Below are 26,708 nucleotides of genomic sequence, written 5' to 3'. Positions count from 1 at the left end.
CTCACTCTGTAGACCAGGTTGGCCTCGAACTCAGAAATCCGCCTGCCTCTGCCTCCCAAGTGCTGGGATTAAAGGTGTGTGCTGCCACTGCCCGGCCCCACTAGTGTTTTAATCTATGGAGACGCAATAGTTCTGTTCTAGGCCTTGCTTTTGAGATTTCTGAACTGCTGTGTCTGGGATTGAATAATAGCATCATGTAACATCTTTGTTTCTTTTTCTCCCCTCTAACTTTAGAATTATTGCAGTGAGCTATGAAGCTCGTGCATTTGGTGTCACTAGAAACATGTGGGCAGATGATGCTAAGAAGTTATGTCCAGATCTTCTCCTGGCACAAGTTCGTGAGTCCCGTGGGAAAGCTAACCTCACCAAGTAAGCAAAAAACATTGTAAAAGAACATAGAGGAGTTAGAAAGTGTTTCCTGGGAATGGAGTGTGGCTCAGTGGTAGAGTGGTTGCCTAGCATCCACGAGCTCCTAGGTTGTTATTGCTAGCCTGCTGCTCCTTGCTCAGTAACTGCTGTTTAAACTAACATGAATGCATTCTGTCCACATCCTGTGTCTGAGTTCAGTATTTCATGTGTACTTCAGTACTAACAGTTTCATTATTGCTCTTAATAGTTCTTGCCTTTATGGAACCATTTATCATCTTCCTTCTTTAAAAAATCAATTATTGGGGCTGGAGAGATGGCTCAGCAGTCAAGAGCACTGGCTGCTCTTCCAGAGCTCCTGAGTTCAATTCCCAGCAAACATATGGTGGCTCACAACTATCTGTAATAGGATCTTCATGCCCTCTTCTGTACATGTAGATAGAGCACTCATACATAAAAGTAAATAAATCTTTTTTTAAAAAAATCAATTATTATAGGAAGATGAAAGATGGCCCAATGGTTAAGAACAGATACTGCTCTTGCAGAGGACTTGAGGTTCCCAGCACCCATACTGGGCAGTTCACAATTGCCTATAACCCCAGCAATAGAGGGATTGGAGGCCTCCAACTTCTGAGGACACTTGCAGTCAGGTGCAATATTATACCCCCTCCCCTCACATAGTTTTTTTTTTTAAAAAACATAATTTGTTTGTTTGTTTCAGGACAGGATTTTTTTTGTGTAGACCTAGCTATCCCTAAACTCACTCTGTAGACCAGGCTGCTCTTGAATTCAGAGTTCTAACTGCTTCTGCCTCCCAAGTGCTAGAATTTAATTAAATTTAATTAGCATTAAGTTTAAATCTGTTATTACTGGGTTGGTGAGATGGCCCAGCAGATGTTCCTACCTGGAACTGATATTGTGGAAAGGGAGAAGCAACTCCTGCATGTTATCTTCTGACACACAAGCACATGCGCTTATACATATGATAGGTTGATTGGTATTTAGGTAGCTGGGTGGATAAGGAGATAGGTAGATAGAATAGTTATCATTAAAACTTTATAATGGACCAGTGAGATGGCTCAGTGGGTAAAGGTGGTGGAAGGAGAGAACCAGCTCCCAAAAGTTGTCCTCTGACTTCCACACATACAACATATACACATACATACTCAAACATAATAAAACCAGTGTAAATACAAGTGCACAAAGCTAGAGAGCTGGCATAGTAGTTGAAAAGCTTTTGCTGCTCTTCCAGGAGACCCCAAGTTTAATTACCAGTACCCATATAGTTGCCCTTTTAGACTAAGGCCTTCTCTGATGATCTCTAATGAAGCAGATCTCTGAGATGATCTTAGCTTATTCATACTTCTTTTTCCAGGGTAGGTCTTAAGGCATACCCTTTATTTTGGGGGTGAACCAAGGGTTTTATGGTTTTGGGGATGAGAATACTCGGCGTGGAAAAAGGTCATTGTCTGAAAGCTGAGGTACTAAGATGCCTCATTAGCATGGAGAGGCATACCAGGTGTGCTGCATGACTATTGTGATCACCTGATTGGGGGTCTCTGGACTACATGTTCAAGGCAGGCATGGAAACAGGGAGAGGGTTCCTGCTGGTCTCAGGATAAGAGTCTAATCTCAATTTTTGAGATTTTCAGGGTTTGAATATGCTCAACCCTACCTGTTCCATGCCAGTTCTTCTGGTGGCATGGTCCACATGTCTGCACACAACACTATGTTGTATGGTATGGTATAGGCATCAGGCTTTGATGAATTGACAGGTGAACTAAAAAACTAAAGATACAGTTGACAAAAGATAATAGCTTTGGGGGAGGGGGAGGGTAGTTGACAGTGGTGCATGCCTTTAATTCAAGTACTCAGGTTTAATCCCAGTAATCCAGACGCAGAGGCAGGCAGATCTATGAGTTCGAGGCCAACTTTGTCTACAGAGCTAGATCCAGGATAGCCTAGGCTATACAGAGAAACCTTGTCTTGAATAACAACAACAAGAATAGCTCAAGCATAAAGCAGAACTAATTCAGTTAATAGACATTCAGTATTGCATGCTATGTTAGCAGTGTAGCTTCTGTAAATAGATGTTGTTGACTTCAAAGTCCAGGAAAAGCACACTTCACTAACCTAAACAGAGCCATTTATTTTAAGAAACCTTTAGTAGTTGGGTGGGTAGCATATCCCTGTAATCCAGCACTTAGGATATGGACACAAGAGGACCTAAGGTTCAAGGGCCTCCCTAGACACCTAGTCAATATGTTTCATGGCAACTTGGAGTATCTGAGACTCTGCCTCAGAAAACCAAACAAAACACAAAGCAAATCTTTAGTCAGTCATGAACAGTTGTGGATTTAGGATGTTTGGGAAGGGAGTTTAAAGGATCTGGCAATTTAAAATCATTTCAATAAGGATACCAGGTTATAAATATACTATTTACAAAAACATGTCTTAGATTAGGTTTCCATTGCTGTGAAGAGACAACTCTTATAAAGGACTACATTTAATTGGGGCTACAGTTTCAGAGGTTCAAATCATTATCATCATGGTGAGAAGCATGGTAGCAAGCTGGCAGACATGGTGCTGGAGGAGGACCTTTGAGTTCTACATTTTGATTTGACCAACAATGGGCGGAGCTTGAACACTAGGAGCCCTCAAAGCCTGTCTACACAGTGATACACTTCCTCCAGTAAAGCCACACCTATTCCAACAAGGCCACACCTCCTAATAGTGCTGCTCCCTGTGGACCAAGCATTCAAACACTTGAGTCTATGGAGGCCAAACCCATTCAAACCACTGCACATATGCAATAAGTAGTTTGTAAGATTTTTTTCGAATATCCTTCAAAACAGTAACTTGCTTGTGAGGCTGTAAAAACAAAACGTCCAAACTACTACAATAGAGTATTTTTTTTGTGACTTGTGTATGAGTGTATTTATTGTACACTAGTTTTGTTTGTTTGTTTTCCTTTGAGGTTTTTTTTTTTTACTAATGCAGATAAAGATTGTAAGAGAAAAGTCAGATAATCAATAATTCTCATTTTTAAAAAATTATTGGCCTCTTTTTCTTTAATTATTATTACAATAGATATGTTACATTATTGTTACATATATACATATGTGTTTTCACATATACTCATTCTGTATACATTTTGTTTTATTTTTCATATACAACCCAGGCTACCTGCCTAGGAGTAGCACTGCCCTCAGTGAGCTGTGCTTTCCCACAGCAATCATTAATTTAAAAAATGCCTCACAGACTTGCCTACGGGCCAGTCGGATGAAGGCATTTCTTATTTAACATTTTCTCTTCCCAGATGACCCTGACTTGTGTCAAGTTGACAAAAAAACTATCCCATGTTTTAAGTAGATCTTTGATGACATATTCCCCTGAAGAAGGTAGCCCATTTCCCCAGATGTATCACCAAATTCTAGGCACTTGTCTTTATAATTTGAGTGGTAGTATATTCAGAGTGAATGGCTTATATTACCCAAACACTATTGACTGAAATTAAAGTCCATAGTCAGTCAGTCAATTTGTAGTGAGAGTTGCTGTCATAAGAAAGATCTGGTCTGATGAGTGCCATGTTCTGTAAGTTGTAGGTGTTTGAAGATAGACTCTGAAGCAAAAAATTGTTCAGTTGTGTATAAGTAGGAAAGGGATAAGCAAACAGAATGTTTCAGAATGCAAGGCATTTCTTTCCTTTTTTAGAGAGGTCCTTGTCACAAAGATAGATGTTCAGGGTCTGCATGCTTTTTTGAATTTAATATCATGCCAACATTTCATGAAAAGGCTTTCCTAGGATTTGTTCTTTTGTTTCTAATGCTTTTCTACCTATCCATTGTTACCTTCAGTTGTGTAATTATTGCATCTCTTTTAAGCCACTTGTTACTTGCTTATGGCTATTCTTGTTCATTATGGGAAGAAGAACATGGGGTTGACAGCCACACGCTTGTATCCACTGATCACATATGTGTGTGATCCTTATACTTAGGTACCGGGAAGCTAGTGTTGAAGTGATGGAGATAATGTCTCATTTTGCTGTGATTGAACGTGCCAGCATCGATGAGGCTTATATAGATTTGACCAGTGCTGTACAAGAAAGACTTCAAAAGTTACAAGGTCAGCCTATCTCAGCAGATTTGTTGCCAAGCACTTACATTGAAGGGTTGCCCCGAGGCCCTACAATAGAAGAGACTATTCAGAAAGGTACTTGTATAGCATCACATTACTTTTGCTTCCTGCTTTTGGAACCTGCTTTTTGTGGTTAAGCTGATTCTTTTTAGAATGATTGAAAGGAAACTTAAATTACCACCTGTATGTATCAAGAAAAGATATATAGGGCTGGCGAGATGGCTCAGTGGGTAAGAGCACTGACTGCTCTTCTGAAGGTCCTGAGTTCGGATCCCAGCAACCACATGGTGGCTCACAACCACCCATAAAGAGATCAGATGCCCTCTTCTGGTGTGTCTGAAGACAGCTGCAGAAAATTACGCTGGAGCGAGCGGGGCTGGAGCGAGCAGGGCCGGCAGAGGTTCTGAGATCAACAGCAGCCACACACATGATGGAACACAGTCATCTGTACAACTACAGTGTACTTATACACATAAAAATGAAATAAAATAAATCTTTAAAAAAAAAAAAAAAGAAAAGATATATAAAAACTCTGGGGATTTGCATGATAAACTGTAAAATGTTTATGATAGTTAATATCTCTTTAGATATATGGCTGGGGCAGTTTAGTGTTAATCAGTGGAAGGTAGAAGACTGAATAATCCCTTTGTAGGTTAATTTATATTATTGTCATTTAGTTTCTTGATTTCTTTAACAATAAGCAGAATGAGCTTTTTCATTTTTTTACTTATTTCTATGTGTTTTGTCTGTGTATATGTCTTTCGACCACAAAGTGTACAGTGCAGGAGGAGGACCAAAGAGCTTATTGGGTCCCATGCAATTGCATTAGTGATAGTTATTGATAGTTATGGGCTGCTATGTAGGTGTTGGAAATGAACCTGGGTCCTCCAGCAACCAGTGCTCTTAACTGCTGAGCCATTTCTTTAGCACCAGAATAATCTTTTAAAATGGAGGAGTAGAGAGTTGGCCAATTTAAATTTTCCTCTGAAGAGAATGGTCTTTTCTTTTTTTTTTTTTTTTTTTTTTTTTTTTTTTTTTTTTTTTTTTTTTTTTTTTTTGGTTTTTCAAGACAGGGTTTCTTTGTATAGCCCTGGCTGTCCTGGAACTCACTCTGTAGACCAGGCTGACCTTGAACTCAGAAATCCGCCTGCCTCTGCCTCCCCAAGTGCTGGGATGAAAGCCGTGCACCACCGCTGCCTGGCTTCATTTCTGCATTTTTAAACCAACATGTCTGTATTTCCTGTGTATCCATTTCCTTTGCTGTATAATCATGTTTCATTCTATTTCACAACTGAATTTTTGAATGATCATTAAGTTCACTATCATGAATAGTTCTAAACTGAGTTGTAAAGATGTTTTTGGTTGGATTTTAAACTACTCATATGGAATCATTCTCTAAAATAATGTAAATATTTATTTAAGTGAAAGTTGAAGCTTGAGTAAATAATATTTTCTGGGTTTTCTTTTTGTTTTTGAGACAGCCTGATAGCCAGACCAAGCTGGCCTTGCACTTTCAGTGATCCCACTCTCTCTACCTTCTGACTGCTCTAGTTCTGCACTGCCATTCCCAACAGTTCTGAGGATTTCCTAGTGAACAAGAGTGTTCAAGAGGAAAAGTATAAGGAGCTGGAGGTAATGGCAGTGCACGCCTTTTATCCCAGCCCTCAGGAGGAAGAGGCAGGCAGATTTCTGAGTTCAAAGCTAGCCTAGTACAGAGTTAGTTCCAAGACAGCTAGAGCATGTCCACATATATGGCCTACAGTGAGTGACACAACACATGGATAAGATTAAATTTTGAAATGAAGTTGTATATCTTAAGTACCTCTTTTTGGTTTTTTGAGACAGAGTTTCTCTGTGTATCAGAACCCTGGCTGACCTGGTTCTCTTTGTAGACCAGACCTACCTCCAATTCACAGAGATCCAATTGCCTCTGTCTCCCAGGTACTAGGATTAAAGGTGTATGACACCATACCCAGCCTGAAATCAAATCATTTTTGTATTGAATGGTAAATCTAGCCATGTGCTGCTTATTGTCATGGATATGCTCTGGGAAATGTCTCACTGGCTGATTTTATAGTGTAGACTTAGAGACAGTTAGATCATACAGTCTACTACATGTTAAGTTCTGATGCTATATACTATGATTTATATAATATGCTCTTGAGCAAATATTGTGTGATTTATGACTAAAAATAGTTAATTAAAAAAAATGTTAGGTGGGCAGTGGTGGCTTACACCTTTAATTCCAACACTTGGGAGGCAGAGGCAGGTGAATCTCTGTGAGTTGGAGGCCAGCCTGGTCTATAGTAGGAGTTCTAGGAAGGCCAGAGCTACACAAAGAAACTCAGTTTCAAAAAAACAAAAACAAGCAAATAAATGTCTAAATGTGATCTCAACTCTTTTTAGAGGATATTCGAAAACAAGGCTTACTCCAGTGGCTTGGTTCTCTTCAGAGTGATGATTCTACCTCTCCAGACCTACGGCTGACTGTGGGAGCCGTGATTGTGGAAGAAATGAGAGCAGCCATAGAGAGGAAGACTGGCTTTCAGTGTTCAGCTGGAATTTCACACAATAAGGTAAAGGCTTACTGTAGACTTCAAAGAGAAGCATCAATATTTTTAGTAAGTACAACAAGGATATTAGTGGATATTTTAGAGTTGTGTTGAGAGCCAATGGAGGTAGTACATGTCTGTACTTCTTCCGCTGGGGAGATAGGAGCTGGAAAATCATGGAGGCCTGGAGAGAGGGCTCAGTGGTTAAGAGCACTGACTGTTCTTGTAGAAGACATGGGTTCAATTCCTACCACCCACATGGTGGCTCAGTTGTCCGTAACTACAGTTCCAGGGAACCTAATACTTCTAAGGTGGTGCAGCCACCTGCAGCTACACACGAGAACGGCTCTTCTGGAAGAGGAGAAGGAGCCTAGGAGAAATTAAGGGAATTGGACAGCGAGAAGAATAAATAAAAACTGGGACCAAAGCATGGTTTCTGCACAAGTCCAAAGTGTATTATCAAACTGAGAAATCAAGCAGGCAGGCAAAAATCTCTCCCTCAACTGTCAGTATCTCGTAGCCCAATCAGTATCTTCATCTTGGTCTCTGGAGGCAGGTGTAGCTGTTAGCAGGAACTTAGAGAGATGTGAAGTGACTAAATAAAAACACTTTGTTCTAGTCAGGAAGCCTCACCCCAGGTGGGCCAACTGCTTCTGGCAAGCCAAGGTTTGAGACAGCCAGCTCTCAGCCGAAGGACCTCCTTATTTATTTATTTAAAATTAGCTGGACTGGGCATAAGATATATTTATGTACCATAGTCTTGCGTGGGAATTATGGTGGCTTGGCAGCCCTGCCTGTCTTAGATGTAGACCTACTGGTCTTCCCTTACTGGTCTTGGAAATAATGTGCAGCTAGTTTGTGTGTATTTGCACAAACTGGCCTATTAGTATCTATTATTAATAAACATGGCCTCTTGGCACATGACTCTGTCTTAGGTTGGTGAAAGCCATAGATCCAGTGACCCTTTTTTGACTGCAGACCTTCACAGCACACCTTTTTCCCATACAGACCAAAGCCACAGTATGCATTTAATGCCTTTTCTTTATCATGATGAATAACTGCCTCTCTGAAGTTCAGCATGAAGCAGGGCCTTTGTGTCTGTAACGAACCTGCTTGAGACAAAAGCTCAAAAGTTTAAAAGCAGCAAGCTTAACATTATCTTTGGGGATGTCCCAGGCCCTTCAGTTGCAAACTAGCAATGCTCAGGCCCAAGGTCTAGCCTCCAGGTGTTGAGGGAAGCTGTAGTTAACTCTCAGGAAAAAAGTGGAGGCTATTTCAGTCAAGTGAACTTTGTTGGCTAATAAAAATTTCTAGCCATTATTTTAGTTGAAAACATGTTTATTGGGGGCTGGTGAGATGGCTCAGCGGGGAAGAGCACTGACTTCTCTTCGGAAGGTCATGAGTTCAAATCCCAGCAACCACATGGTGGCTCACAACCACCTGTAATGAGATCTGACGCCCTCGTCTGCTACGTCTGAAGACACCTACAGTGTACTTACATATAATAAATAAATAAATCTTTAAAAAAAATTAAAAGAAAACATGTTTATTAAAAAGAATCTGTCTCAAACAAAAAAAAAACAAAAAAACAAACAACAACAACAACAACAACAAAAAAAAGACTCTGGACCAGCACCTACCTGACAAACCAATCTTTCAGGCAGCTGTTGTGCTCTGACACAAACAGAGCCTCTTCCCCAGATTAAGACAGGGTTGGGGCCATCCTGCGTGTGAGTAAGTGGATCTCACCATTTCACCATGGCATAAGAACTGGGGATGTGTGGGTGCCAGTGGCGATCCATGGTAGACTGACCTTTAGCATCAGACTGCAGAAAAGATTTTAAAACAAGCAAAGAGTGAGATGTGCTTTGGAGGGAGGGTATGATTTTTCCCTCCTTTAATTATTAAAAATCAAATTTTTAAAGTGCGAAGTGCACATTGAGTAATTTATTGTCTCTGAGAAATATGTTATCTCAGTAATATGGGTAACATTAAATTGTTGACAAAATATCTTAAATGCTTGACTGTAATAGTTTCATAATCTGTTTTACTCTGATTAGTCTGTTGAGACTCAAATAAAGACTTAATATTACTTGATGTTACATAAGTATTTTCTTAAACAGCAGCCTGAAAGTTGTCAAAAAATATATTTTCTTAATGACTGAACTATCTGTATAGAAAAGCAAAGGCGGGGCTGGCAAGATGGCTCAGTGAGTAAGAACTCTGACTGCTCTTCCGAAGGTCCTGAGTTCAAATTCCAGCAACCATCTGCAATGAGATATGAGGCCCTCTTCTGGTGCGTCTGAAGACAGCAACAGTGAATTATGCTAGAGCGAGCGGGGCTGGAGTGAGCCAAACGGGGTGGCAGAGGTCCTGAGTTCAATTCCCAGCAGCCACACACATGATAGCTCACTGCCATCTGTACAACTACAGTGTACTCATACACATAAAATAAATAAAATAAATCTTTAAAAAAAAAAAAGAAATGAAAAGCAAAGGCTTTGAACTCATATATAGCCTATTTCTCTTATTTATTTGTTTGTTCATTTATTTTTGGTTTTTCGAGACAGGGTTTCTCTGTATAGCCCTGGCTGTCCTGGAACTCACTCTGTAGACCAGGCTGGCCTTGAACATTTTTACTTGCTGTATATTTTTGTTGTTCTTATTTTATCTTATTTTTTTTTACATTTTTTAAAGATTTATTTATTTATTTATATGTAAATATACTGTAGCTGTCTTCAGACAACCAGGAAGAGGGCATCAGATCTCATTACAGATGGTTGTGAGCCACCATGTGGTTGCTGGGATTTGAACTCAGGACCTTTGGAAGAGCAGTCAGTGCTCTTACCTGCTGAGCCATCTCTCCAGCCCCATATTTTTTGGCTTTTTGAGGCAGGATCTCATTTAGCTCTGGCTAGGCTTGAACTTCATGTGTACCCAAAGTGACTCTGATTTTCCTGTCTCTGCCTCCCAAAGTTCTGGGATTGTACCACTACACTTAGCTTTCTTGTTTCCTTATATGGAATTGCTGGGATACATTATGCTTCTGTATGGTCCTTGTATGTATATATGGGTAGGAGGTGGAGGTGTGTGTGGTGTGAGGCTGTGTGTATGTGTGGGTGGGTAGCTATGTTTGTATGAGTATGCATATGTGTTATTGCCCCTGTGCTGTACTTCTTTTGAGGCAAGGCCTTTCTCTGAACCTAAAACTATCATTTTTTTTAGAGGAGAGAGAGCTATGATAGCAGCCAGCGGGCCCCAGAGGTCTTCCTGTCTCTTCCCTCTCCAATGCTGGGGGTTTTGGGGGTATTGCAGGATTATGCCTCGTGTATTTCAGATGTACTGGGATTCAAACTGCAGTCCTCGGGCTTTAGAGCAATGGGGACAATGAGAAAAGGCTGTAGTAAAATTTTAACTTGGACTAGTATTTTTACAATAGGGAACACAGATAATTCTCAGTGTTCCAGAAGAATAATTCCTGATTTTCTAGCTAACAGTGTAAAGTGAAGTGAAGCTGAGACGTCTGTCAGCTCAGCCATGGCTCCATGACTGGACAGTAGCCGCCAGGCTGCTGCCACCCTTCCCCACTAACAGAAGGAGAGTTGCAGGCTGCACAGAAGAATTTTCTATTTTCTGGCTATATGGAAGGAAGAGAAACAATATTCCTAATGTAACATAAATCATAGTAAATATTATTTTGTTGAAGTTACTAAAGAATTTTACTAATAGTTGGGCATGGTGGTGCATGCTTTTAATCCTAGCACTTGGGAGGCAGAGGCAGAGGCAGGTAGATCTTTGAGTTCCAGTCCAGCCTGGTCTCCAGAGTGAGTTCAAGTGCAGCTGGGGCCAGATAATAGAGCGACAGTGCCTTCTCGATAGCAGTGGTCTCACTTATGGGTTGAAAGACCCTTTCACAGGGGTTACATATCAGATCTACATAGCACATATTTACATCACAACTCATATCAGTAGGAAAGTTAACACTTATGAAGTAGCAACAAAAAATAATTTTATGGTTGTTGGTCACCACATCATGAAGAACTATATTAAAGGGTTAGCATTAGGAAGGTTGAGAACAATTACCCTAGTAGAACAGGACTTATAGAATAAATGCATATATGCCAGAATCCCAAAGAAGTAAGCTCTAGTGCCAATAAAGGAATGGACTTGGCAGTGAGAGCAAGCAGGCAGAGAGAGAGCAAGGTTCTCTCCTTTTGTATTCTTTATATAGGCAGCCAGCAGAAGTTGTGGTCCAGGCTGAAGGTAGATCTTCCCATTTCAAAAGATCCTGATTAAAAGTGGGTCTTCCCATTTCAAATGATTAGGGAGTCCCTCACAGGCATGCCCAACCACTTGGGTCTTAGTTAGTCCAGATGCGGTCAAAGTGACAACCAAGAACAGCCATCACAGGCCATGTCTCAAAGGGAAGGAAAAGAATCTTACTAGTGAAATGAAAGGATAATCATATGTAAATGTATACCTGTCTACGTGTGCGGTGAACATCTGTAAACCATCCTAATTACATGTATGTGTCTATGCAGGGAATCAAGGCCAGCCTTAAGCCTCTGCTCTTTCCACACTCATGTTCTCGGCATATTTTAGCATTTTCAAATTTACATGAATAAGTTTCTTAACTTAAGACCTTAAGTTTCTTCTCTGTTTTTTAAAACCTATTGTGAGAAAAATCTCAAATAGATGAAAAAGGAAAACAATGCCATGAGGAAAACTGAGGATGGAAGAGTGTAAGGAGGACTGAGGAAGGGACTTCCTGGGAGAACTATGTGTGTACGCCGCACGCTTTTATCTTAACATTCAGGATCTTATTGCTCTCTGTTCTTCCAGGTCCTGGCAAAACTCGCTTGTGGACTAAACAAGCCCAACCGCCAAACCCTGGTCTCACATGGGTCAGTGCCACAGCTCTTCAGCCAGATGCCAATTCGTAAAATGTAAGGATTCAGGGAGGACTTGCAATTCCATCATGTCCCTGTGGATGATCTCTGCTTGTAGTGGCTTTTATGCTTCATTCATAAATGTTTGGACTCAGAGAAAATAGGTACCATTCAGAGGCGATACTGAAAAATTTGAAAACTATATTTTAGGCTTTTTTCTAAGTGAATTTTTACTTCAGGATTATCTGTGGTATATACCTAATCCTGAATTTAAAAAAACAAAAACTTGCCAGGAATAGTGATATACACCTTTAATTCCGGCACTCAGGAGGCAGAGGCACCAGGAACTCTGAGTTTAAGACCAGCCTGGTCTACATAACTAGTTCCTGGCCAGCCAGACTATGTGAAAGACCCTCAGAACAACAAGGATGAACTGAAAGGTGGGCATGGTGATATATGCCTGTAATCTCAACACTGGAAAGTCAACAGCAGGAGCTATACTTAGAATTCAATACCTGGTCACCCAGGGCTGCACATGCTGACCCAAATAAAACAAAGGGGGCTGGGAAGACAGCTCACTGGCTCGCTGGGAAGAGGGCTTGTTGCCCAAATATGAGGACCAGATCAACTCCTCCACCCCCAGTAAAAGCCAGCTGTGGTTGCCTGTACACGCCCCTGTAACCTCAGGGCTGTGAAGGAAGGAGAGTGCCCTATAGCCCATGAACTGTGGGGGAAGGAGACAGGGATTCCTTGCACTTTACTGGCTGCCACCTAGCTCCAAGTACAGTAAGAGATACTGTCTCAAGGAAATAATTCCAAGAATGATTGAATAGGACACCTTAAATCCTCTAGCCTATGTGTGAACATACACACACACATTCACATTCCTGAGTTTTAGCTCTACGTTCCTTCTGGTTTTTTACTAAAAGTCTATTAAATATGTAACAAATAAAATTTTACTTCTTAGCTGGGCAGTGGTGGCAAATGCCTTTAATCCCAGCGCTCAAGAAACAGGCGGGGGAGCTCTGTGGGTTTGAAACCAGCTTGGTCTACAGAGTTCGTTCCAGGACAGCCAAGGATATACAGAGACCCTATCTCGAAAAACAAAACAAAAAAAATTTTTTTTTCTTCAATAGGCAGTAGTAGTGCTTGGGAGGTAGAGGCAGGTAGATCTCTGTGAGTTCAGGGCTAGCCTGGTATACTCAGAAAGTTCCAGTACAGTCAGAGCTGCATAAAGAAAACAAACAAGGGGCTGATGAGATGGCTCAGCAGGTAAGAGCACTGACTGCTCTTCCGAAGGTCCCGAGTTCGGATCCCAGTAACCACATGGTGGCTCACAACCATCCATGATGAGATCTGACCCCCTCTTCTGGTGCATCTGAAGACAGCTACAGTGTATTACGCCAGAGCGAGCAGGGCCAGAGCGAGCAGAGGTCCTGAGTTCAATTCCCAGCAGCCACATGATGGCTTACAGCCATCTGTTCAGCTACAGTATACTCATACATATAAATAGATATATAAATCTCAAACAAAATAGTTTTTCTCCTTCTCCTGGGAGGCAAGTCTCACTATACATCTAGACTGGCCTCATACTGCTGGTGTTCCTTGTGCCCTCGCCTCCTAAGTGCTAAGTCTAGGGGTTAGAGCTACTAAATCCAGCTAGAATTTTACTTTCTCTATTATCAAGGGGTGGGTTTGTTTGCTTGCTTATTACAATAGGGTCTCACTCTAGCATTCCTGGCTAGCTTGTGCTACCCAGGCCTACTTGAAACTCAGATAATCCCCCTCAGCTCACTGAATGCTTGGGGTTAAGCATTCAGTGATGTAAGCTAGCACACCTGGCTCAGCCAAGGTTTCCAGATCTGCCAAACTGCTCTCCAATAAGGCATGAAACCAAACTGATCCAAGAAAGCTTTATGGGCTGGAGTTGGTAGGGAGCCAGCCAAAGACACAGTAGCATGGAGACATTGAGCAGAAAGAAGGGAAAGTGTCAGATATCCTCAATAAACCAAGGGAGCCACTCAAATAGAAACACTGAAGGTAAGCTAAAGACAATGTCTTCAAAGTCAGCTGAAGAATATTGGCCATGGAAAAGATTTGTTTTGGGTTTGGAAATTTTTTAATTTTTATTTATTTTAAATTTAAAATTTTTTATTTGTTTGGTTGGTTTGCTTTTTTCAAGACAGGGTCTTCTGTAGCTCTGGCTGTTTTGGAATTTACTCTGTAGACCAGGCTGGCCTCAAGCTCACAGAGATCTACCTGTCTCTGCCTCCTAAATTCTGGGATTAAGTACCATGCTGGGTTTGTAATTTTAATTTCCAAATGGGACAATGTGTTTTACATAACAGAAAATTTTATATATAAGAACAAGAAAAAAATTTTTACACACAGTTCACTTGATAACAAATCAATGATGAATATTTTAATTATGTTCCTGTTAATCTTCCCAGGTCCTGGCTGGGAAGAATCCTCTAGCTTTATTGTTCTGTGTGCACATGTGTGTGTGAGTAGAGGTGTGTGCACGTGTGTGTGTGAGTAGAGGTGTGTGCACATGTGTGTGTGAGTACAGGTGTGTGCACATGTGTGTGTGAGTACAGGTGTGTGCACATGTGTGTGTGAGTACAGGTGTGTGCACGTGTGTGTGTGAGTACAGGTGTGTGCACGTGTGTGTGTGAGTACAGGTGTGTGCACGTGTGTGTGTGAGTACAGGTGCACGTGCTGAGCTGGCTCTTGCCTTCATCAGGGTTGCCGGCATCAGACTCTGTAGTGGGCGTGGCTGCTTGCTGAGCTGTGGAGCTCTGTCTTGGATAGCTAAGAGTTTACAGGACTAAAGTAGACTCTGAGATTCTCTAAACCTTTTGGAGAGCTGCTTGGAGCAGCAGAATGTCTTTGGGTTAGCTGCATATTTAAATGTAACCTCTAAATTCCTTCTCTCCTTTGTTTAGCCGAAGTCTTGGAGGAAAGCTAGGGGCTTCTGTCATTGAAGTCCTTGGGGTCGAATACATGGGTGACCTGACACAGTTCACTGAATCCCAACTCCAGAGTCACTTTGGAGAGAAGAATGGGTAAGCGGTTTACATTATTTTTCTTTAGAAATTTTTTGGGGGTTTTTAAGACAGGGTCTTTTTTTTCTTTTTTAAGATTTATTTTTTTATTTTATATAAGTACACTGTAGCTGTCTTCAGATGTACCAGAAGAGGGCATCATATCTCATTGCAGATGATTGTGAGCCACCATGTGGTTGCTGGGATTTGAACTCAGGACCTTCAGAAGAGCAGCCAGTGCTCTTAACCACTGAGCCATCTCTCCAGCCCCCGGTATTTTGTTTTAATAAGAATAATTAAGCAGTCAGGCATGGTGATTTGTGCCTTTAATCCCAATACTCGGGAGGCAGCTACAGGAGAATCTCTATGAGTTCCAGGTCAGCCTAGTCTACAGCTTGATTTTCAGGATAGCTATAGCTATACAAAGAAACCCTGTCTCAAAACAAAACAAAACAAATAAATAATTAAGTTAGACATGGTGGCTTGTGCTTATAATCTCAACCCTTGAGAGGCTGGGGCAGGAAGTTTACGATCTGGAAGCCAGCCAGGGCTGCATAGTATATGCTGTCTATAAATATGTAAGAAACCAGGCATAGTGGCTCTCACCTGTAAGCCCCAGTAGGATTACAATTAAAGGCCAGTTGAATGAATGGTGATACCCTCTCTTTAGGAAGTACACTAAAACAAGGAGAATAATACTTAATGTCTTTTGCTGGTTTTTAGGTCTTGGCTGTATGCCATGTGCCGAGGTATTGAACATGATCCAGTTAAACCCAGGCAGTTACCTAAAACTATTGGCTGTAGCAAGAACTTCCCAGGGAAAACAGCTCTGGCTACTCGGGAACAGGTAAGCAGTCCTTTCCCACAGAACACTGCTGCTTTTAAAGGGGCACTGGGTTTTCGTGGCCCTTCTAAGTATACTGGCTTAGATGGTTACCTTTATTTGAAGATATCAAAGAAATAGAAATCAATTTTTTTTTAGATATATATATGAGTACACTGTCACTGTCTTCAGACACACCAAAAGAGGTATCAGATCCCATTACAGATGGTTGTGAGCCACCATGTGGTTTCTGGGAATTGAACTCAGGACTTCTGGAAGAACAGTCAGTGCTCTTAACTACTGAGCCATCTCTCCAGCCCTAGAAATTGATTTTATGTTGAAATAACTAGTTTATCCTCTCTCAATCTAAAAAGGTGTAAAATAGGACTGTCTGAAATGGACAATGAAATTTGATGTCTCTTTTGTAAGTAGGAACTTCAAAACCCTAAAATATTGTGCCTCACTCACTTTGGGATCTTCCTTAGAATTGAAACATGGCAGAATTTACCAGGTGGCACCATCAGGAAAATTGAGGTGAAGGGCCTGGAGCCTGAGTGTGTCAGAGCACACCTGTAATCTGGGCAGGCAGGAAGCGCAGTCTGCTACACAGAGAGCTGGAGGCCAGCGTGGGTCACAGTATCCTGACTAAACAAATGGTGTTCCCCATGTGTATGGGTGTGTGGATGCAGACCCAGAGGAAGATGACAGATGACCTGCCTTTTTGGTTTTTCAAGACAGGGTTTTTCTGTGTAGCCCTGGCTGTCCTGGAACTCACTCTGTAGACCAGGCTGGCCTCGAACTCAGAAATCCACCTGCCTCTCCCTCCCAAGTGCTGGGATTAAAGGCATGAGCCACCACCGCCTGGCTGCCTTTTTTTGTTTTGTTTTGTTTTGGTTTGGTTTGGTTTGGTTTTTCAAGATAGGCTTTCTCATTGTAGCCCTGGCTGTCCTGGAACTCACTCTGTAGACCAGACTGGCCTCAAACTCAGAAATTACCTGCCTCTGCCTCCCAAGTGCTGGGATTAAAGATGCCAGGGCTACACAGAGAAACCCTGTCTTGGAAAAAAAAAAAAAGTAACTCTTCAGCTAGAGGAAGAACACAGTACTAAGAGCTCATGATTAGGGATCTATCAGTTGGCCAATCCACTGTCTGGTTCATAATATGTCTACTAAATAAAGGATTTATAAAATAAAATTTTAAAAAACCTGACAGTTTTTGACTTTTTTTTTCTTATAGGTACTGTGGTGGCTTTTGCAGTTAGCCCTGGAACTTGAGGAGAGGCTAACGAAAGACCGAAATGATGTAAGATTTTCTTTCTTTATTAATCTTGGAGATTTAAATGATAACTGCCCCTTACCCTGTGGAGAAGAAACACAGAGAAAATAGGGTCAACTTAGGGAAATGTGTGAGTTTATTTGGCCAGATGCCTTTAATCCCAGCACTAGAGTGGCAGAGGCAGGTAGATGCTAGCCTGATCTATATAGCACGTTCCAGGAATCCAGGGCTACAGAGAGACTGTTTTCAAAATGAAAGAAAAAAAATGTTAAAACAGGAGCCAAGGCTTAGCATTGAATTTGCCAATCCTATCTTCAGGTTCCCAGTTTCTAGGATTATACGCATGACTTACCAAGCTTGGCTGAATATTCTTTTATCTTTTTTAACACGGGTCCATAAAACAGAATGTGCTGGGGCTGAGAATTCAGCTTAGTTGGTAGAGTCCTTGCATGCATATTAGCATGCTTAATATGAGTTTAATTCCTAGCACCTAATAAATACCAGCCAGAGGTTAAGATCATCCCTGACCAAAAAATAAAAATAAAAATTCAGTCACTGGAGTCTTTGGAAGTCTAGCTTTGTAAATGTAAGAACTTCCTCTAATCGTGAGCCTCTCCTTACCATTTGCCTTTACTGTTTTGTATTTTCTTATCTAAAATCTCCCGCAACATGAAAAGGATTAGTGGATTTCATCAGAGTAAATCTCCATTGAGCTGTAAGTCATTGCATTTAAACATAGTGGAAGGTTGGTTAGTTTTAAAATATTTCATATGATGGATGTGTTGGGTACAGATGTGGAAGCTAGAGGACTGGCTTTGTGAAGTCTGTTCTGTCCTACTTTATATAGATAGGTTCCAGGGATGGAACTCAGGTGGTCAGGCTTGCACTGTAAGCACTTTGCCTTCTGGGCCATCTTGCAGGCCCCATTGTAGAAAGTTTTGAGTTTTATTTCATGTTCATGTCTTTGTGTATGTGTACATATGTGAGGGTACCCTTGGAGGCCAGAATAGAGCACTGGATCCCCTAGAACTGAAGTTAGAGATGCTTGTGAGCTACCTGCCATATTTACTTGGAACCACACTCAGGCCCTCTGTAAGCGCAGCTAGCCTTCTTAACTGCTGAGCCACCTTGCCAGACCATAGTGGATGCTGTGAAGACAAAGTATTAATCAAACACTAGACATCTGACTGCTCCTTCTCTTTCTAAGGAACTTGGTTTTGTTTTAAGATAGGGTCTCCCTATGAAGCTTTGGCTGGCCTGCATCTCACAGTGATCCACCTGCTTCTACCCTCCAAGTGCTAGGCACCTGAACCCTTCCTTCTGTCTCTACCTCCCAACCACTAGGATGGGTGGTATGCTCTACCCTCTGCCCTAGATCATATATATATATATATACTGATATACATAAAGTACATCCATTTAAAGTGTACAGTTCAGTGGTTTTAGTATGCTCCAGAGTTATATAACTATAATCAGCTTTATTTTTGTTTGTTTAGGGGTTTTGTTTGTTTTTGATTTTTCGAGACAGGGTTTCTCTGTGTAGCCCTGGCTGTCCTGGAACTCACTCTGTAGACCAGGCTGGCCTCAAACTCAGACATCCGCCTGTCTCTGCCTCCCAAGTGCTGGGATTAAAGGTGTGCGCTATCACTGCCCAGTGGGTTTTGTTGTTGTTGTTGTTGTTGTTTTCCAAGACAGGGTTTTGTGTGTAGCCTTGTCTATGCTGGAACTCACCCTGTAGATCAGGCTGGCTGGCCTTGAACTCAAGAGATTTGCCTGCTTCTACCTCCTGCATGCTGGGACTAACTATGTATTACTACTACCCAGCTGTTTACTACCCAGCTGTTTGTTTGATTGTTTTAATTTAATTTTTGGCACAGGCTCTCACTGTATTCCTGTTGGCTTTGATGAAACTAATTATATAGACCAGCTAACCTTGAACTGACAGACATCTATCTGCATCTGCTTCTTGAGTGCTGGGACTACACGTGTGTGCCACTGCACACAGCTTTACAGTTAGCCTTAGAATATGTTCATTTACTCTGAAAAGAAATTCTATGCCCATTAGCAGTCATTGTCCATTTCTTCCCCACTCATCCTTTGTAGTGCCCAGTTTCATGTTAATATGCTGGTGTACACCTTTTATCCCATATTACATGAGCTGCTGAGCAGAAGGACTGATGCCTCATGTTTCCTGTGACAAAAATCATGCAATAGATGGCTTTCTCACTGAGTTCACTCATATTATAGCACGTAGGTTTTTACTTCCTTTAGTGGCTGGAAAAGTTATTGTTAGTAAATGGATATTTGGGTTATCTCTGCTCTGGGCCATCATCAGTAATGCTAACATTCCATGTTTTCATCCTAGGAACATAATTACTATGTCACATGGTAACTATGTTTAGCATTTTGAAAAATTTAGCAGACTGCTTTCTGTAACAGCTTATCATTTTATATCCCTGCTTCCAGTGTAAGGGAGAGAGACAGACAGACACACAGATTATTGAATTAAATAGTATTAATAAATCAGGGTATGTGAAACCCACCTCGATGGTTTATGTTCCTAGACTAAAGGCACACACACAGCCTTTATATTTTAATATGCCTTAATCAGCACAGTAGCTGGGTGACTACCTAGCCTCCAGTGCTGCCATAATCTTACCTCCTGCCAATAATTCCTGTGTTCTATCTTGGCCGCTCTGGACCCAGTTGGGCAGCCCTCTGGGCTGTGCTCTCCTGGCTCCTTCACATGGTGGCCATGCCTCTCTGTCCTGTACTCTTTTCAGGCATGGCGGCTCTCCTCTCCTCCACACTCTCCTAGCATGGCTTCTCTCTCCTTCCTCTTTCTCTTCCTGGTCCCAAGCCTGGGAATCCTAAAATCTTCCTCTGTCTGTCCTCCCCAGCTATTGGCTGTTGGCATCTTTATTTACCAATCAGAACCAATTGGGGGGCAGGTTCCCAGAAACTCTGTGAATATAGGCAACTACAGAGTCATCTGAGGGCAGGTGTCTGCAGAGGTGAGAAGAGCTGAGTTACAGGGATTTGGAAGCCACTTGATTTGTGTGCTGGGACCTGAACCCTGTCCTCTGCATGATTTATGTTCACTCTCCCACTGAGGCAGCTCTTGAGCTGAGCGAGAGTTTTGTTTGCTCCTTTGTTTTCATTTTTAATGAAGCACAAAGAGCCCCCGTTTGGGGCACGCTGCTCTTCTCTGTGTCCTTCCAGTTTTGTTCTCTATTGTATTTAAGTTTAACACTTGATTTTTTTTTAAGATTTATTTATTATTATATGTAAGTACACTGTAGCTGTCCTCAGACACACCAGAAGAGGGCATCAGATCTCCTTACAGATGGTTGTGAGCCACTATGTGGTTGCTGGGATTTGAACTCAGGACCTCTGGAAGAGCAGTCAGTGCTCTTAACCACTGAGCCATCTCTCCAGCCCAACACTTGAATTTTTGATAGCTAGACATATTACCATGTAGTTTAATAGCCACTTGTACATCTTCCCTGGAGAAGTGTTACTTTTTGTCCTTATACTCTAGTTCTATGGGTGGCCAAGTCAGAGGGTCACTGAAGCTGCTAGTCAGGTAAGGAAAAGAGGCGAGCTGCAGTTCAGTGGGAGAAATCCTACCTCACTAGAGTAGGCCATCATATCCTCTTCTGGATGCCACATGAATACATGCATGTGCATACAAACACACACACATACACACATCTCAGACAAAAACCATACACACACACCTTTAAAAAATAAGATCATGAGGTTCTAAACTTTAGCTTTCTCTTGCATCTCTAGGCATGGCAGACCCCCAGTTGTAAGAACAGAGCTTTGTGACCCAATAATCCTTTGTAACTTGTATTCTCTCAAGATGTAAGCCTTGGGGCTGGAAAGATGATTTAGAGCACTGGCTGCTTTTCCAGAGGACCCAGATTCAATTCCCAGCCCCCACATGGCAGCTCATTCCTATCTATAATTCCAGCTCCAGGGCTTCTGACACCCTCACACAAACATACATGCAAGACACTAATGAACAAAAATAAAATAAAAAATAAATTAAGATGCAAACCTCTACAAATGAACCACCCCATTCTCAATCCAAAAGTTAACTCATAACTTTTGGATAGTCTTACTAGCATCTTTGGACTTTGAAAAGGAGTCTGTCTTAGGGTTTCCATTGCTGTAAAGACACAACATGACCAAGGCAACTCTTAGAAAGGACAACATTTAATTAAGGCTGGCTTACAGGTTCAGAGGTTCTGTCCATTATTATCAAGGTGGGAGCATGGCTGTATCCAGGCAGGCATGGCACTGGAAACAGAGCTGAGAGTTCTACATCTTTTTGTTGTTGTTTTTCGAGACAGGGTTTCTCTGTATAGCCCTGGCTGTCCTGGAACTCACTCTGTAGACCAGGCTGGCCTCAAACTCAGAAATCCGCCTGCCTCTGCCTCCCAAGTGCTGGGACTAAAGGTGTGCGCCACCACTGCCCAGCGAGTTCTACATCTTGATCCGAAGGGAACCAGGAGAAGACTGGCTTTTCTAGGCAGCTAGGAGGAAGAACTCAAAGGCCACCCCACAATGACATTTCTTCCAACAAGGCCACACCTCCTACTAGTGCCCTCTCTGGGCCAAGCATATACAAAACAGCACAGAGCTGTGCACACTTTTCACTGAATATGCTCTGCCTAATGATCTTTATTTCTGTTTACTAAGTTTAGCATTAAGAATCTAGGCAGTAGAGTAAGCCTACTGAGCACTGTCCATTCTTAACATTGTAGATTTCACACATTTTCCTGACGTGCTTTTCAGTATCATAGTCATTTGTCATGAAAACCATCTAGGAAAGTCTCAGATTTATTCTGTCCTATCCTCATTACCTGTCAAATACTCTTTGGTGTTTTTGTTTGTCTCTTAAATAGTAAGCAAGTGGCTCATGGATCTCAGGCTAGCCTCAAACTCAGTTATCTATAATTGCTGACTTTGAACTGCAGATTCTTCTTCCTCATGTACTATCATGCCTGGCTTATATGTTCAAACTCAAGACTTATATACCAGGCAAGCACTTTACAAACTAAGCTACATCCCCAGTCCCTATCCCATTTGTAATATTCTGTGATAATCTATCACCCAAAATCTATCCTCTTTATTTTTTTTTTCAATGCTGGGAATCAAATCCATGATCTCTCATATATGCTTCTTTTTCTTTCTTTTTCTTTTTTCTTTTTTTTTTTTTTTTTTTTTTGGTTTTTTGAGATAGGGTTTCTCTGTGTATCCCTGGCTGTCCTGGAACTCACTCTGTAGACCAGGCTGGCCTCTGTCTCCCAAGTGCTGGGATTAAAGGTATGCGCCACCACCGCCCAGCTCCTATATGCTTCTTATAAGTAGAAATAGCACAAACTTTTTTGTGTGATATCCTGTACTCAGATTAATTTTTTTCAAGACAAGGTTTCTCTGTGTAGCCTTGGCTTTATAGACCAAGCTAGTTTCGAACTCACGGAGATCCACTCTGCCTCTGCCTTCTGAGTGTTGAAATTAGAGGTATATGTTACCAATGCCTAGCTTGTAGGCTGATTTTTATTCAGAAATTTTTACTATAGTCTAGGCTATAGTATCCCTTGTAATACTGGACCCATTATCTTATGCTTGTATGTATTTAGTATACATTTATATTTTATATAAATATATACTAGAATAAGAGGGCGTCAAATCCGATTAAGTTTCCAAATCATTCTATTACCCTGAACATGCTCTTAATAACTATTTCTGGCCTCAATTCCTCTCTCCACAGAATGACAGAGTGGCTACTCAGCTGGTTGTCAGTATCCGTGTTCAGGGAGACAAGCGGCTCAGCAGCCTGCGTCGGTGCTGTGCCCTTCCCCGCTACGATGCTCACAAGATGAGCCAGGACGCGTTTGCTGCCATCAGGAACTGCAATACGTCTGCAGTCCAAACTGAGTGGTGAGACTCTTATTTTCAGTTTATCTTCTTAAAAGGCGGGGGAAGGGGCACTACTGGGCAGTGGTGACCCAATCTTTAATCCCACCACTTGGGAGGTAGAGGTAGGAGGATCTCTGTGAGTTCAAGGCCAGCCTGGTCTACAAAGCCAAAGTTACACAAAGAAACCCTGTCTCAAAAAACAAAAACAAAAAACAAAAAAAAACAAAACAAAAAAAGAAAGAAAAGAAAAAAAAACAAAGTTTATTTTGTAACTTAGCTGTAAAGTCGGTGAGCTTCTGACCTTTCATCTGGGGTAATTTCTGTGTGACTCTGATTAGCAACACCTATTAGATGGGTGTGATCAGGATCTAAGGATGATGATGTTAAAAATGAGGAGGTTTAGCCAGAAAAGGCAGAAGCAGGCACATCTCTATGAGTCAGTGTCCAGCCTGGTCTATAAAGTGAGTTCCAGAACAGGCAGGTATGCACAGAAAAACCCTGAGTGTGTGTGTATGTGGGGGGGGGGTGCCTAGTTGCAGGGTTTTTTGGTTTTGCTTTTTTTCCCTACATTTGGTGCATTATGGTGCCCATGGGTACATTAGTAGTCAGAAGACAACATGAACCAGCACCATTCCTGCCTATACCAGCTTACTGTATTCAGGGAAATGACTGACTGCACTTGGGGACTAATACACTTAGGAACTTCTTATATAAACATCTTTCATGATTTTTATTCAGAAATTTTTCCTATAGTCTAGACTCTGTATCCAGCCCATTGTCCTATGCTTAGTAGATGTTTAGTATGTATTTTTATTTTATCTAAATAGGTACTAGAATAAATAGCCTCAATATTTCGCTTACTTGGTAACTTCCTTGTTGTGTTCTTTTGTACACAGGTCCCCTCCTCTCACAATGCTCTTCCTCTGTGCTACCAAATTCTCTGCATCTGCCCCTCCAGCTTGCACGGATATCACTGTGTTCCTGAGTAGTGACTCAAGTGGTCAGCCAAAGGTGCCGATTGCCTGCTCTGAGACTAGGACCCAGGGACCTGGCCCAGCTGTTCCTACCTCTAAAGAGGCAGCCTCGTCTCTAGAGTCTTTTTTTCAAAAGTCTGCCAAAAAGCAGAGAATGAAAGAGACTTCCTTTGCACCTCTTAACACGGCCGCAGAGAAGTCACCATCCAAGCCTTCACTTCTGTTCCCAGCCACAGGAACTAAGTCTTTCTTTAAGCAGAAGAGCCTGCTGCTGCAGCACACACAGCTTAGTCATTGTGCAGCTCCTTCCCCTCCACAGGACAGCTCTGAAGTGCAGCCACGCTGTCTACCAACAGAGTGTGCGGACGGGGGTCCTGCTGATGAAGGGGCGTTGAAGCCAGTACCCTCTAAAGCCATCTCTACAGAAACAAGTGTGGCTGGGAACAGTCTAAACATGCTTGAGTCCTCAGCTTGCAACCGAAGGGCCGCTGAGGACCAAGTGCTCTGTGAGAAGTGTGACTCCCTGGTTCCAGCATGGGACATGCCAGAACACACGGACTACCATTTTGCATTGGAGTTACAGAAATCTTTTTTGCAGCCTTGTACTTCAAAACCCCAGGCTGTTCCTGCCATGTCTCCTCAGGGCAAACGAAATCCCAGGAGTCCCTTGGCTTCTAGTAATAAACGCCTTAGGCCCCACGGCATGCAGACGCTGGAGTCATTTTTTAAGCCATTGCCACATTAGTGCTGCCCTGAGGCTTGCAGGAGAGCTTTATTATTTTATTTCTAAGAGTTGGAATCATGTTGACTACTCAAGGGAAAGTATGAAATTTTTAATAGAAAATTAGGGTTTTTTTCTCCCAATGGGATTCTGATCCTGTTGCTGATCAAAATGTTTTTTATCTTTAGGGAGATAGAGTGTCATAAAAGGTCTAAGGAGTTGGCAAACTTCTCAGTTCTGAGCTATCTCACTTTCTTCCTTATAAACTAAGGACCAAACATATATAGGAATATAACTCAAAAAAATTGAAAACGAAAGGATAAAAACGGGGTTGGAGCTAAGCTCACTTGTCTAGGACAGCATGTGCAAGCCCCGTGTTCACTTCCCAGTTCTAAGATGGGCGAGTACAAAAGCTAAAGCCGTGGGTTTAGCAGTCTTCCTCAGCCATGCAGGCACTAGGATGCAGTCTTCCAGACTTTCCTGAATTACATATGAAATCAGGTAGTAGGTTTAATGGATAGGGAAAAAGCATATATCCTTTCCCTACATAAATACAAATCAACTTACTTATAAATTGGGTCTTTCAAAGATTCACTGTGTTTAGCAGGAAATTACCCTTTCCTTTGACTTTAGTGTAGCTTCTTCCCTGGCTTGATCTGTAGTTTCTTATAGGCAAGAGTTCTTGCAGTGCCTTACACGTACTATGTTGTTGATGTTGGTTGAATGTATATAGTAAATTAGCCACACTGAGACAATAAAATGTACTCTTCGGGACCCGCCTTGCATACTTTTACATCCCTAATGTTCTCTTGGTGTAAAAAGTGCTTACTGGTGCGTTTTCTGACGGTGGGGTTGGGTAGGCTAGACTTGTCAAATGTATGATCCTCCTACTGCATTTTCCTGTGTGCTGCGATCTAGGGGCCTGTGCCACTGTCACCTTTCTTGGTTGTTGTGACAGGCTAGTTGTAAAGTGACAGTGCTATCAGGTGCTTTAGTACACGTTTGTCATCGCAACAGTTAGAGGTTCGAGAGGGGGAATCGGAAGTTAAAATCACCCTTGGTGAGACAACCTGGGCTACATGAGAGACATAGTAACCTAACGGATGTAACCCAGTGGTGGAGCACTTACCTAGCATGACTTTTAAAAAAAGTAACAAGCCAGATGTGACCATGGCAATCCTAGAATTCTGGAGATGGTGGCAGGCAGATCTGGAATTAAACTCTAGGCCGGCTTGGGTAATACAATGAGACCTTGTCTAAGAGAGCAGCACTGTCTAAGAAGGCTTAGACACCTCAGATTTAAGTTGGAGGAGTCAGGGGAAGGATGGCTTGTGGACCAATTGAGAGCAAAGTTAGCAGTATACTTTGTTTATTGGACAGAGCTGCCCTATTGTACACAGGTCTGTGGGATTAGTGCTATAAACAGTGCTGCAAAAGTAGCATTGTGCTATGAGATGACCCGGCTTTCCTCAGTGCTCATAGTTCCTAATAAAAGTTTTACCCATAGGCTTTTTAATAATTAAACCAATGGTATTCTTAAGATGGGGTGTCCTTGCTGTCCTTTGTAGACCAGACTGGCCTTGAGTTCACAGAGATCCACCTGCCTCTGCTTCAAGTGATGGGACTAAAAGTGTATCTTTAATTAAAACATTTTTTAAAAACATATCAGATATGGTAGAACATACCTATAATCCTAACTAAAGGAGAAGGCTGAGGTGGGAGGACCACTGAGTTAAGGCTATAGAGCCAAGAACCTGTGTAAAAGTACTAAAAATAGGGCTTGGGGGACAGCTCAGTTGGTACCTAAAATTCAGAAAGGCCTAGATTTGGCCTTAGTATGTATGGTATAAAAGCAGACATGAGCCATGCCTGCAACCCCAACCTTGAGGCCCTACAAAGGGCCTGAGCTAAAGGTCATCCTCAATTACATAGTAAGCCTGAGTCCAGCCTGGACTAGAGACTTTAATCTCACAAAAGGCTCTGAAGGCCGAAT

The 26,708-nt window shown here is 41.9% G+C and overlaps 1 protein-coding gene across 3 annotated transcripts in view; it reads left to right on the top strand.

Annotated features, from left to right (window-relative positions):
• The window catches only part of Polh (DNA polymerase eta), a 29,369-nt gene extending 3,880 nt beyond the window's left edge, over positions 1-25,489 (top strand). For 2 of the 3 annotated variants that reach the window (XM_031347747.1, XM_031347745.1), the window contains exons 3-11: positions 235-369; positions 4,364-4,578; positions 6,910-7,079; positions 11,898-12,001; positions 14,890-15,009; positions 15,712-15,835; positions 17,048-17,113; positions 22,872-23,041; positions 23,917-25,489. In XM_031347747.1, coding sequence (XP_031203607.1) covers positions 235-369; positions 4,364-4,578; positions 6,910-7,079; positions 11,898-12,001; positions 14,890-15,009; positions 15,712-15,835; positions 17,048-17,113; positions 22,872-23,041; positions 23,917-24,739 — 1,927 coding nt within the window. In that variant the 3' untranslated portion in view covers positions 24,740-25,489. The remainder of the gene's footprint in view (positions 1-234; positions 370-4,363; positions 4,579-6,909; positions 7,080-11,897; positions 12,002-14,889; positions 15,010-15,711; positions 15,836-17,047; positions 17,114-22,871; positions 23,042-23,916) is intronic. The other variant, XM_031347748.1, reaches the window with a different exon arrangement.
• The last annotated feature ends 1,219 nt before the right edge of the window (positions 25,490-26,708 follow it).

This window comes from Mastomys coucha, unplaced genomic scaffold (assembly GCF_008632895.1).
Source record: "Mastomys coucha isolate ucsf_1 unplaced genomic scaffold, UCSF_Mcou_1 pScaffold3, whole genome shotgun sequence".
NCBI classification, from domain to species: Eukaryota; Metazoa; Chordata; class Mammalia; order Rodentia; family Muridae; genus Mastomys; species Mastomys coucha.
The sequence above is the reverse complement of the archived record's forward strand: the minus strand, read 5'-3'. Positions and strand labels throughout refer to the sequence as shown.